The sequence below is a fragment of the Cebus imitator genome, unplaced genomic scaffold, assembly GCF_001604975.1.
Source record: "Cebus imitator isolate Cc_AM_T3 unplaced genomic scaffold, Cebus_imitator-1.0 Scaffold221, whole genome shotgun sequence".
NCBI lineage: Eukaryota > Metazoa > Chordata > Mammalia > Primates > Cebidae > Cebus > Cebus imitator.
The window spans coordinates 3,360,950-3,373,795 of record NW_016107536.1 but is presented as its reverse complement, the minus strand read 5'-3'; the positions used below and the strand labels follow the sequence as shown (position 1 = coordinate 3,373,795).

The 12,846-nt window shown below is 38.0% G+C and overlaps 2 protein-coding genes across 5 annotated transcripts in view; both read left to right on the top strand.

The window, feature by feature from the left end:
• The window catches only part of KCTD9 (potassium channel tetramerization domain containing 9), a 30,129-nt gene extending 27,660 nt beyond the window's left edge, over window positions 1–2,469 (top strand). For both annotated transcript variants that reach the window (XM_017549776.1, XM_037746131.1), the window contains one exon: window positions 349–2,469. In XM_017549776.1, the coding sequence (XP_017405265.1) occupies window positions 349–465 (117 nt within the window). In that variant the 3' untranslated portion in view covers window positions 466–2,469. The remainder of the gene's footprint in view (window positions 1–348) is intronic.
• Window positions 2,470–2,732: 263 nt separating this feature from the next.
• GNRH1 (gonadotropin releasing hormone 1) lies at window positions 2,733–10,785 on the top strand. Of its 3 annotated transcripts, none has more exons than XM_037727180.1 (4): window positions 2,733–5,360; window positions 7,054–7,195; window positions 8,708–8,803; window positions 10,584–10,785. In XM_037727180.1, exons 2-4 carry the CDS (start codon window positions 7,055–7,057, stop codon window positions 10,623–10,625), a joined length of 279 nt encoding a protein of 92 aa, XP_037583108.1. In that variant the 5' UTR covers window positions 2,733–5,360; window position 7,054; the 3' UTR covers window positions 10,626–10,785. The 3 variants fall into 3 exon arrangements, with proteins under 3 accessions (XP_037583108.1, XP_017405268.1, XP_017405267.1); XM_017549779.2 differs by having other exon boundaries at window positions 2,733–6,118; XM_017549778.2 differs by having other exon boundaries at window positions 2,733–7,195.
• The last annotated feature ends 2,061 nt before the right edge of the window (window positions 10,786–12,846 follow it).

The following is a 12,846-nucleotide window of genomic DNA, read 5'->3' as shown; positions in this document are numbered from 1 at the left end:
TGATTCTTAATAGGCCATGGACCTGTATGGGTGTGTGGCCCAGGGGTTGGGGACCCCTGTTTTCAATGTCTCATTAGAAAATATGCAAGCACAAGTAACATGCTTCTTCGTTAACCTTTGTTTATATATATTTATGGTGATCAGCCTGAACATTAACTAGAGGTAACAAATACAGATAGAAGAACATCTTACTTTAGGGCGGTGTATCATCAGAAGTCTTCCAGAAGTTAACTGAGTTTTATTGTATAGGAACATTTTCCTCATATGCCCCAGAAATTGTTTTGAGAGGAAACAGATAAGGCCTGAAATCTCCACATGAATTACATGAGTATTGTTTTCATCTTGCAGAACTGTGATCTGTCTGGCTGTGATCTTCAAGAAGCCAACCTGAGAGGGTCCAACGTGAAGGGAGCTATATTTGAAGAGATGCTGACACCATTACACATGTCACAAAGTGTCAGATGAGAATTTTAGGGGCTGGAGGAAGATGTACAAGATGAAAATGTTTTCCTTACCACTTTTCTTTCTCCACCCACTCAGTTGTCTAGAAGAAATAACACTGTAAGGAAATTTAAAAAAAACATTTAGAGGATTACGCTTGTTCTCAGCGGTGCATAAGGGAAAAAATTGACTTTTTTTCCATATTCTGATTTTTAACAGAAAAGCACTCATTTAATAGATGTAGGGAAACTAGATATTGCTGCCTTTTGAACGGGGTAGGGGGTTTTACTTGGTTTTATGACCAGGAATAGTATCTATTATATTTGCTTTTAAATAGGCATGATGTGGAAATACCATCTTGGTTTGAGATGCGTTTGAGGATTATTTTAATTTATGGAAAGCACAACATATGCAATTATATTTATTGAATACCTAGATGCAGTACAGATATTTAAATTGTTAAAACTTTATGAAAACTTTGAAAAGGTTGTTCAGGTTTATAAATAGCTTTAGTGACGCCTTCCCTCTTTAAATACCTGTCACACCGTATGAATATGGTGAGATCAGACTCCCTAAGACTCTTTTCAGGTTCATTTTTATAATGTTTACTTTTAAGAACAAAACAGTAGCTAAATTAAAGTAATATCCAGTTCTTACTGATTGAGACAGAGTGAAAAGAAAGACATCATTGTACATCACTCATTCCAAAGGTACAGTGGAACTCCAGATGGAGGAAGAACTTACCTATTACTACAACACTTAAAAATGAGCATTTCTCAGAATTTCATTCTAGGCAAATTCCACTCAACACCAGACCAAGCAATTCTGTCTATTTACACTGTAAGCCTCGTTTTCTCATACAATCAGCACAAACATAGGAAGATACTTCAAAACCAAAAAACCAAGGTGCATCATTAATATTCATTTAATTCAAATACCAAATAGTTTACATAGGGCCAGCTTAGAAATAGACACTAAATCCAGATGTACTGCAATCAAAGCTTACACAATATGAATGAATATGGTAGAGTTGCCTGTTAAAAGGCAATCTAATATAATTGCAGCTAGAACCCTATAGTGAGGAATGAGGAATTTTAAACAGACATTTGATTATAGCCACCAGAAAATACATATAAAGTAAAAATAAAGGCATTTGACTGGTCCAAGATGTAACAATCAGTCAGCACCTGTGATTCTGTAACTTATTTTATTTTTATTTTTTTTAAACAGATGTTAGCCCAATTTTCTTGAGTTGTCATCTCTCTGCAGCAGCAGAGGAAGGGCCTGTACCTCCCTACCATTGACCTGGTGTCCTTACGTCTACCCCAAGAGCAGGGATATTAGCTGTGTCCAAATGGGTTCTGAATTCTACAGACTCATCAACATGAGACAAGGAATCATTGAAAACCACTTTTGTCTCCTTTGGGAGAATGACATATCTTTAGTATTTACGTAGCTTATTCTTCTATATCTACATATGCAAAGCTTTCCTTAACAGTAAAGGGTACATATGCATAGTGGGAGGAGATCAGACCTTTACAAGTGAAGGAAAGCAACTTCAGAAATGAATTATTTTCTTTGCTTTATTATTTTTACCAAGACAGAGAAGTATTGTATTGAGAGATAATCTATTTTCATAATCAATATGTGCCTAAATTATATTTAAATCATTTCACTCTGTACTATATTTTCAGGAATTATAGAATGTGTTGTTCATTCACTTAAAGGTACCTCCATAGAAATAACCTAAAACTGCAGAAGGATCTGAAAGATCTAAACATGGTGTGCTTAGAAACTGCAGGTTTTAGATCTAATGTATACTACATTAATAAACAACATAAAGTGTTGAAAAGGAGTTTCTTCTCTTGCTTTTGAAAATCATCACTTTCTGTATTTTGCTTACATTTCTTCAATACGTGTTGACAACCAGCCCTGTGGTTCTGGGTAGCAAAGGAAATACGGTATAACTTAATTTGTTATGGATTAGTCTTTTTGAAAGTACCATTAAATTTCTTTCTTTAAACATGATTATTTTTATCATTCTTTTTAAAATTCACCATCCTAACACAAACCTTATGAATGCTGAACAAAAGACTGCCTCCCCAAGAATTCATTTAATTTATTTGTGTAAAATTCATCACTCTTAACGTGATGAATATTACCAGTTAGCTTTATTAGACTGGATAAATAGTATGCCCCCAAAGCATTTTTTGCCTGATAACTAGGATAGAGAATTTTAAAGAAGGAGGAAACTGTCAAAATAGTAAAACTTCCATTAAACCTAGTGATGAAACATGTCAGTACACATAGGTAAAAATACAGTTGTTGGGATGACAGGGAAAAGGTTTTAAATCTAAACTGGCTAGTTTATCTGCATTAACAAAATTTGGTACTCAAGTAACTGTCTAAGCAATACTATCTATTGTAGCCTAGTTCTTTCAACTACAGTCTCAAGGAAATTTTAGTAGAAAATCTTATAAATTCAATATTCTTATGAAGAGTTCAATTATAAATCAAATGGAATATTTTCTCTTCATTTTATGACTCGTGTGTACTGTAAATCTGGCCTATATCATCTTTAAATCAGCTTTAATATATGAAAAAAAAACTTGGAATTGCATTAAGTCCCCAAGGAAGAAGTACCTTTAAAATTAAAAGGTTCCTTACTACAAAGAAAAGTAGTTACATTATTTCAGTATAAAGCACCTTATCCAAGGATTAATTCTCTGAAACCCTTTCACAACCTGATTAGACATGTCAGCAGGAATTAACCTTGAGTGCTTCCTGCTGAGATTCTACTTTAGGGCAAGAAAAGATAATTCATTTCTGTTATTTCAGTGAGATTATGAAATCGTAATAATTTTTAGGTGTTTTCATATTGATGAAGCAGTTTTTTCTCTAAAGCCATTCTTTCAAATTTAGAAAAAATATGACAACTATAAAATCTAATTATTTAAACCCAATTATATTTAACTTTTTGGTAAATTGACCTAACCATAGAATCCTTAAATGGTTTAAAGTTTGTCATTCAATATCAAAAACTCATTAATTGCATAGTTGTTTGATAACCTATTTGGTGTTACAGAAAGTAAGACAAAACAAAGTTGACTCTTGCCTTGAGATCTGTGTGACCTAAGACAATGCTAATGGAGACTTTAAGGACATACAGCATAAATATTCATTAAATAATGAATTCATAGACCATGTTTGTGATGGTTAATACTGTCAACTTGGATTGAAGCATGCAAAGTATTGATTCTGGGTGTCTGTGAGAGTGTTGCCAAAGGAGATTAACATTTGAGACAGTGGGCTGGGGAAGGCAGACCCACCCTTAATCTGAGTAGGTACCATCTAATCAGGTGCCAGCAAATATAAAGCAGGCAGAAAAACATGAAAAGGCTAGACTGGCCTACCCTCCCAGCCTACATCTTTCTCTTGTGCTGGATGCTTCCTGCCCTTGAACATCAGACTCCAAGTTTTTCTTCAGCTTTGGGATTCAAACTGGTTTTCCTTGCATCTCAGCTTGGAGATGGCCTACTGTAGGACCTTCTGATCGTGTGAGTTAATACTTAAACTTCCCTATGTATATATGTGTGTGTGTGTATATATATATATGATATATATGATTGATATATGTATATATCATATATATATATCATAGAGAGACAGAGAGACAGAGATCAGTTCTGTCCCTCTAGAGAACACTGACTAATACAATGTTGTTGTGTTCATCTTAATAATTGCAAAGCACTTGTCAAAAATTTAATGCTAACTGATAGAAATAACCTACACGAAATCTAATGAGGCCTACTTACCCAGGGATAAGTGATTCACCTGACAATAGGCGTCACAAGTCTTAACTCCCATTTTATTAGTCCTATCCAGAGACCACATTTTCTGTTTAAGCAATACTTAGGTGCACATCTCTCAGCAAACACAAATCAATCGGACAGTTTAGCACTACTCAACCATAATGAACTCTTGTTGAAAAATAGTCTGTCCCTAGTTGTGTCTTGTAGTGAGAAGAGATTCCAATCTTCATGTCAGAATGGCACCTATATGAGTCAAAATGTCTAAATGAAATAATTTGCATGGAGCAAAGTCAAATACTTATGTTTTATTTTTAAATTATCCTCTATTTGCAATTATACTTTAAAATGTATCCCCTTCTCTATCCTCTTACGAAGACTGGACAGCCTCCACAGAGATGGCTGGACAAAGCAAGGGTAAACTTAGGTAAGACACCATTTCTCGTTACTCTGAAATCCCTGCAAATGTAGTTATTCCAGAGGACACTGGGCAATGACTGATAGGGTTTAGCATCCTACCTGCAGGGAAACTGCCAATTCCAGCTGTAAAATGGACAAATATCCAGTTATTATTTTTTAGCATCTTACAACTTAGCTAATGTAACAGGATTTACAGCCAATTGTACATGAAAGTTTAATTCTGTGTCAGATAAAGCATATCTTTGATGCAGAAATAGAGACAGCATTAGGCCTTATCTGGTTAAAAGGTTTTTGCCATTCATTCATTCATTCAAACCTATGCTTACTGAATACTGACTAAATGCCAGGGGCTTATTAAGAGACATTTAAATAAGATGGGATCTTTGACTATTACAGGTTTCAGCCTAGGGCTAAATTAGGAGAGACAACAAGGTATTCAAATAAATGTAATTAAGAGTAATGGTTCTGTGTGTGTGTGTGTATGTGTCCAAGAGGCTGCATCTCTAGGATGGAACAGCTATAAAATTTTGATAATGATATCCATTTTGCAGGGCTATTGTAATGAGCGCTCTTATACATATGCTATCTATTAAATAACTATAATTTCTCATCTTTCTGTTCCCACTTCCCTTAACAGTGGTTTGCATATTTAACTCAATAAGCATCTACTGAATGAACTGGTCTGTTGATGTAAGTATCCTCAATATGGTCTTGCTCTTGGTATATGTTTCTTGCCTTTTTGATGCTTTAGAAGGCTTTCAAAGTAAGCAGGGAACGTGATGAGTAGACAAGGGAATTTTCACACACATATTATCTGATTTAGGATCCTACATGAACTTGGTATATACTGTCAATAATCACTTATTTAAAAATCAGATTTTTAAAACTGGAAGCAACTCTTTGATCATCTAATCCATCTAGTCTACATCCTTCCTTTTACAAATGAAGAATCCAAGAGCCAGAAGCTTTCAGACATCCTGACTCAATATCCCGTATTGATTGCATAGCCTCCTTTGTGGAAGTTATGTATGCTTTTGACTTTACTTAATCTAAGACATTTATTTTCCTTGAACTCTTGATGGGTCTGCTGGTTCCCTCAAGGGAATCCAACCTAGCTGGATTTTAATCTCTTTGAATTGTGGCCTCAGCTATAAAAGTTTTAGCTGAGGTTTTAATGGCTGCACTTAAGTAAATGTAACAGATACACCAGGGGGTGTTCCAATTACATACACCATTAAAGGGCTTTATGTGAGGATTTGAAAAAATTACCATTAAAAAGAAAGCATAATCCATGTGCAGTATAATTTACCAGCAGGAAAGATTTCAATGTCCTGGAAAAGTTCCCTATAAAAAGGAAGATAGGAAATTAGAAAAGTCACAGTGCTCAACATACTTCAAGGGGATCTTGAAGGGTTTTTGCCTCTAAGAAGCTCTCTGCCTCTAAACAGGTAAAAGTCTTTGTATTATTTCTAGCATGAGTTTTTCTTTTTTAGATTGCATGCTATTGTATGTCTATAGGGCATTTGACAGCCCAAGGGCTAGATCCAGGTGTAACAGTATCTAATGAAGTTCTGTCCTTCACCGTCCTTGCCATCACCAGTCACAGAGATCCAGCCTTTGGGGAATCCCACAGCTTATCAACCAGTATTTGATTTAGTCTTTAGCCTCTTTGCCATCAAATGAAAATTAACTTGGAGAAACATTTCATTAGATAATTTCAGGTCCACTTGGCTAGGAAGGCATCTGGTCTGGGACTAACTACTTCGAACACTGTTGAGTCCTCTCTCCTACATATGGTCCAGCCAGCAGTAATGCTAGGAAGACTGAAGGATAAACAGAAAAATGTCCTTAGTACCATGGGGTAGCCATTTAATGTCAAGCAACTTTATATTAGCCAGATATTCCTAGTAGAAGCTACTTTTCATAATAGATGGCTCAGTTCCCTTTATCTCAGCAATGAAAGAGTTGAAGACCAATCCACAGCAGGAAGAATGTTAAGCCAAAAATGGTGAATTTGATAAGGGATGAATTATGGGGTTTGGATAACCAAACAATAAAAGTATAGTCTGTTTTAGCACTAAAAAGTCCTGAACACGTGAGCTTAAAGTACTAATTTTGTCCCCATTGGCTAAGAAACTCAAGGCAAACCAGCAGGCGTTGCCTTGAGTTTCTGAGTTTCTTGAGACTGTGTTTCAGTGTCTGTGTGTAAAAACGGTGACTGAGTTTCTTGAGGCTGAGTTTCAGTGTGTGTGTAAAAATGGTGACTCTGACTTCGTCCTCTGCAGGGTTAATGATAGAGATGCTAGCCGTTTCACAGAAGAGGTCTTTAGTTTCTACTCAACCTTGTGTGGATCTAATTTGATTGTGCATTCATGTGCCTTAGAATGGAGCTGATTCCAAAACTCCTAGCAGGCCTTATTCTGCTGACTTTGTGTGTGGTGGGCTGCTCCAGCCAGCACTGGTCCTATGGACTGCGCCCTGGAGGAAAGAGAGATGCCGAGAATTTTATTGATTCTTTCCAAGAGGTAAGTTTCTCTCAGCTTCAGAATAAGACACAGCTATTTGATTCAATTTAACTATATTAAACATTCAGGATGAGCCCCAATGGCAACGTTCTGTGATGTTGTACCCTAGATACTCCAGGTGAGATAAGGCACTTACAAAGTAGAAGTCCTATTCAAATACTACTTTCAATTCAGACAGGGACTGAAGAAACAAAAGGGCCAGAAAAATTCCAAACGAATAGCAGCAAGTATGAGATAGTATGTCATCCTCTGAGTGTATTGGAATTGCTAAAGGAATTAGACACGATCCGATAGGATCAAGGTCTGTATCAGAAGATGATTCATTGGGATTTGGAAAAAAAAGTTAGAACTTATTTTTTTTCTTCATTTCATCTTTTAAAAATATCTATGATATTAGATCAGTACATTTGTATAATTTATAAATGAGTATCCTTATCAAGGATGCACACCCTATAATTTCTTTTCACCGATGGGGCATTTAAGCAAAGTTGGAGACTAGTAGAATACAGGAATAGCAAACTCAAGATGATAAAATAGTATGGTGGAAAACATGCTGGATTTAATTTCATATAGGTTAGATTATAGAACGGCACAAACACTAACATGTGGTCCTTGCTTTTTTGTTTTTTGGGGTTGTTTTCTGAGACAGGGTCTTGCTGTGTTATCTAGGCTGGAGTTAAGTGGCACAATCACAGCTCACTGCAGCCTTGACCTCTTGAGCTCAAGTGATCCTCCCACCTCGGCCTTCTGCATAGCTGAGACCACAGGCATGCACTATCATGCCCAACTAATTTTTAAATTTTTTATAGAGATGGGGTTTCCCTATGTTGCCCAGGCTGGTCTCAAACTCCTGGGTTCAAGGGATCCTCCCACCTTTGCCTCCCAAAGCGCCGGGAGGTTTTTTATTTATAAAATATAACCTCTCAGGGTCACGGAGGGAGAGAAGCCATCTTTGTTAGCTGATTAACCCAAAAAATAACCCAGGGCTAAGAATGGGAAAATTTTTAAATCATTTCATTATCATTGGAAAGAAATATCTGTTTTTTGAGAAATACTAAATATAATTTAGTATTTAAGAAGCCCCAGAATCTGAAGCCTCTTTTCTGCAGGTTATACATGAAACAAATCTCATTTAACTATGACATGTTTAGTAAAACCTAGAAAATAAAAACCAACCCTTTTTACAACTGTAAACTCTTCGGGGTTTTTTGGTTTTTTTTGTTTTGGGTCTTTCATGTCTCTCCTGACACTCAAAGCACCTTGTCATCTCTAAGGGGAAAATATGATCTCTTCTTACTGTCTCCGTTATGTCCAGATCCCCTTGCCATTCTGTAGAAGTCGCAGATGGCAGATCTGTGTGCTTAAAGTCCCTATGCTTATCTTACGACTTTCCCAGTCCCCCTCAGCCCCACAGCCCCCTTGACCCCACTCTCCACAATTTTTTGGTGGAAACAGAAAACACCATTTCATTTCCTTATCTACATCTCAAAGAATTACATTCTCTTTCTTCAGATAGTCAAAGAGGTTGGTCAACTGGAAGAAACCCAACACTTCGAATGCACTGTGCACCAGCCACATTTTCCCCTTCGGGACCTAAAAGGAGCTCTGGTAAGTTAAAGTGATCATAACATAGAGCTTTAGAGGTAGACAGGCCCTTGGGGATCACTTAGGATAGCCACCTCCCAGCCACTGCCGGGCTTACATTCTTGACTCCTGTGATACCTCCTGTGGTAGGACTGTATTTCATGGCAATCCCAGTCCGTAAGACAACACTGGCGGCTGAAACGTTTTTGTTTTCTTTTCTGAAGTTGAATTGAAATCTCTCTATAAATTTTATCTGTTAAGCCTGGCTCTAGCCTTTGGGATAACCAACAAAACAAATTTCTTCCCACTGCTGGATTTTAGTTCTTCAAGTATAATCACCAAACACCCTAGACCACTCCTCTCCAGGTGACTCCACAGCCCTCCACCTGATCCTGCTACTGTACTTTATATTACATGGGTTTCCAGAGCCCTGGGGAATATAGACATGAGAAACGCTGATCTAGATGGGTTTTTTTCTCCTTTGGAATGAGAAATGCCAACGTTTTCTGATAGGACTATAACCACCTCCAAATCCCCCCTACCGCAAATGGAAATACACTAAACATATTAAGTTTTTGATGAAAAAATATAAAGAGAATTGGATGTATAAATTGAATCTTTTTAAAAAATTATTTGTTGAGACAGGATCTTGTTCTGTTGCCCCAGCTAGAGTGCAATGGTGTACTCAGTGCTCACCACAGCCTCAACCTCCCAGGCTCAAGCAGTTCTCGAGACTGCCTTAGCCTCCCTAGTAGCTGGGACTATAAGCACTTGCCACCACACCCAACTGGTTTCATTTTTTAATTTTTTGTAGGGATAGGGTCTATGTTGCCCAGGCTGGTCTCGAACTCCCAGCCTCAAGTGACCCTCCCAAAGTGCTGGGATTAAAGGTGCGAGCCACATTGCCTGACTTAAGTTGAATCTTGGATTCAATGTTGATATTCTCCGAGCTCTACTGTCCACTTATTTGCAGCAATCAGAAGGCATTACAGTTAATTACCAGTTATGCCTAGGAGCTGGGAAAGCCCAAATAAGTCATATATAAAAATAAGCTGTAATTTTAATTGTCTCCAGTGACTTCAACTTAGTATGCCCACAAGACAAAGAAAAAAGTGGGCTGACATGTTTATTTCCTTTTTCTAATCTTGCTTATCACATTACAAAAATAGCAAGCAGTGAAATTTGCCAAACATGATCTTATGAAGAAATTGAAGCAAAGGCTGGTTTAATAGCCAAGTAATTGACCGGACTATTTTTTAACTTCCTTCCTCATAGCTCATCCTTAAACTATTAATGTACATTTTATGTATATTAAGTAGCTTAAAAAGACCCATTAGGCTGGGCGCAGTGGCTCATGCCTGTAATCCCAGCACTTTGGGAAGCTGAGGTGGGCTGATCGCTTGCGGCCAGGAGTTCAAGACCAGCCTGGCCAACATGGCGAAACCCTGTCTCTAATAAAAATACAAAAATTAACCAGATGTGGTGGTAGGTACATGCCTGTAATCCCAGCTACCAGAGAGGCTGAGGCACAAGAATCATTTGAACCTGGAACGGGGAGGTTGCAATGAACTGAGATCACACCACTGCACTCCAGCCTGTGGGATAGAGTGATAGAGCGAAACTCTATCTCAAAAAAACAAACAAACAAACAAAAAAACTTATTGTGTCTCCCTAGTACTAACTAGGGTAAAAATCAAACAGACCAATTCCTTCCAGACTGATATTTTGGAAATTAAAATGTCAAAAATGTAATGAAATTCAGCTGGTAAAGTCAACCTTGATATATTTGTTATATATTTTTCAGGAAAGTCTGATTGAGGAGGAAACTGGGCAGAAGAAGATTTAAATCCACTGGGCTGGAAGGAGTCACCATTACTAACGTGACTAAAGTATAATTCTGACATTGACATTTATAACCCACGAAATACCTGTAAATTGTCTTAATTTCAGTAATCCTTATACCAAGTCACACACATTCCATAATAAAGTGCTGTGCTGTGAATTAAGTGGCGTACATGTTAAATCTTTCTCCAACTCAGAACTCTGGGGGAAGGGGCACTATAAGCCCACCAAAGGGAGCCCTCCACGTGTATATACAGGTGGCAGAGGGGAAGGCAGATGAGATAAAGTGTCTGTTATTAACAAAAGAGATCTCAGGCTCCCTCAAAAAGGAAAAGACTTATGCTAAGAAATTTGAACAGGGGCGAGAAACATCCCGGGGAGGGGGGAACCACCCCTTTTTAACGCAAATATTTGCTACAGTACAATGATCAATTTCCCAAATACCTTCATTGGAAGAGTCTCTAAAGTGGAATCAAATAATTTCTTCACTCCGTCTTTAGTAAAATTAGGCAATGATGTGATCCACAATCTGCTTTATGAAACAAAAGCAAAACTGCCTTATTAATACATGTGAGCAAGATGAGAGGCTTCCATTAGCTAATTACTCAGGGACTTTTTTTTAATGAAAACAATATACTTTACAATCTTCACATTACTTAACACATTAACAAAAAGCAACACACTCACTTAACTTACACATCTGCTTGAAGCATCGGATTTCCTTAGCCAAAGTTTGTCTTTGGGACAATTTTTTAGGGGCAGCTGCGAGCCTCCCTTGAATGGGATAAAAAGATGCTCATCCAACTGCCTGATGCTGATGTTAAGAGACTTTCAGGAGGTACCCTTGATTCTCAAATGGTCCAAATGACTAAGGAGTAGGAGGAGAGTGAAAATGGCCCCTGCGGAGCTGAGCGTGGTAGCTCACACCAGCACCTAAGCTGAGCGTGGTAGCTCACACCTAAGCTCATACCTTAGGGAGTTGAGGCGCAAGGCTTGCTTGAGCCCAGTTTGAGGCTGCAGTGAGCCATGACTGCAACTCTGACTAGCTTGGGCAACGGAGCGAGACTCCATCTGAAAACTGAAAATGGTGTCCTTACAGAAATCATAAACTCTTCCCTGAATCTGAATAACTAACTCATCAATGTAGCTTTAAGGAACAACAACAAAAAAAAAACCCCTAAGCCTTTTATAATAAAGGGTAGGGAAATATATCAAATGATACATTTAATGAAATGAGTTCTCAAATGTGTATGGCTTTAAATGATCAAGTAGTAAAAAGAATGGTTTGAAAATAGTTCTATTATAGCAAAGCTTTTAGAATTTGCAGTACCTTACAGATGATTACAAAAAAGCCAAGAATCACTACATAAGATAATAGCACTTAGATCTGGACAGAGAAAGACATAGTATTTCTCTATGGAGATCCTAGAGCCAAAAGATTACCCAGGTCTGCCAATTTAGTATTTAGGGCCCAAATGCTAGGGTGTTTTAAAGAAGCAGTGATTCTTATAAATTACATGAACGCAGTGAAGCATTAGTGCTTCTAAAAAGCAAAGCACTGGAACACATTTTTTTTTTTTTTTGAAATAGGATCTCACTTTGTCACCCAGGCTGGAGTACAGTGGCATAATCATAGCTCACTGCAGGCTTGACCTCCTGGGCTCAAATGATTCTCCCACTTCAGCCTCCCAAGTAGCTGGGACTACAGGCATGCATCACCACGCATAGCTAATTTTTATTTTTTGTAGAGATGGGGTCTTACTCTGTCGCCCAGGCTGGAGTGCAGTGCCATGATCATGACTGACTGCAGGGTTGACCTCCCAGGCTTAAGCGATCCTCCTACCTCAGCCTCCCAAGTAGCTGGGAGTATAGGCATGCACGACTGTGACAGCTAATTTTTTAAAATTTTTTGAGGAAACAGGGTCTCACTCTGTCACCCAGGCTGGAGTCCAGTGGCATGATCAGGGCTCACTATTGCCTCGACCTCTGGGGCTTAAGCAATCCTCCTGCCTTGGCTTCCCAAAGGGCTGAAATTACAGGCTTGAGCCACCGCTCCTGAACAGAACAGGAGTGGTATTTTTTTTTTCCTTGGGGGGAAAAAATCATAAGCATAAGCTCAGGACTAAACAGTGGTGCTAATAAAGGTGTGACTGCCCCTTCCCTCTTTCCAACTTGACCCACCACTAGCAAGGGATTTTATGAAACACACCTTAAATACCAATTTT

Excerpts from the sequence above, each read along its gene's own strand:
- GNRH1 (XM_017549778.2), top strand. The coding sequence starts at position 7,043 with ATGTGCCTTAGAATGGAGCTGATTCCAAAACTCCTAGCAGGCCTTATT. Across the intron at positions 7,196-8,707 it reads TTATTGATTCTTTCCAAGAG|ATAGTCAAAGAGGTTGGTCA; the intron begins GTAAGTTTCTCT and ends CTCTTTCTTCAG. Across the intron at positions 8,804-10,583 it reads GGGACCTAAAAGGAGCTCTG|GAAAGTCTGATTGAGGAGGA; the intron begins GTAAGTTAAAGT and ends TATATTTTTCAG.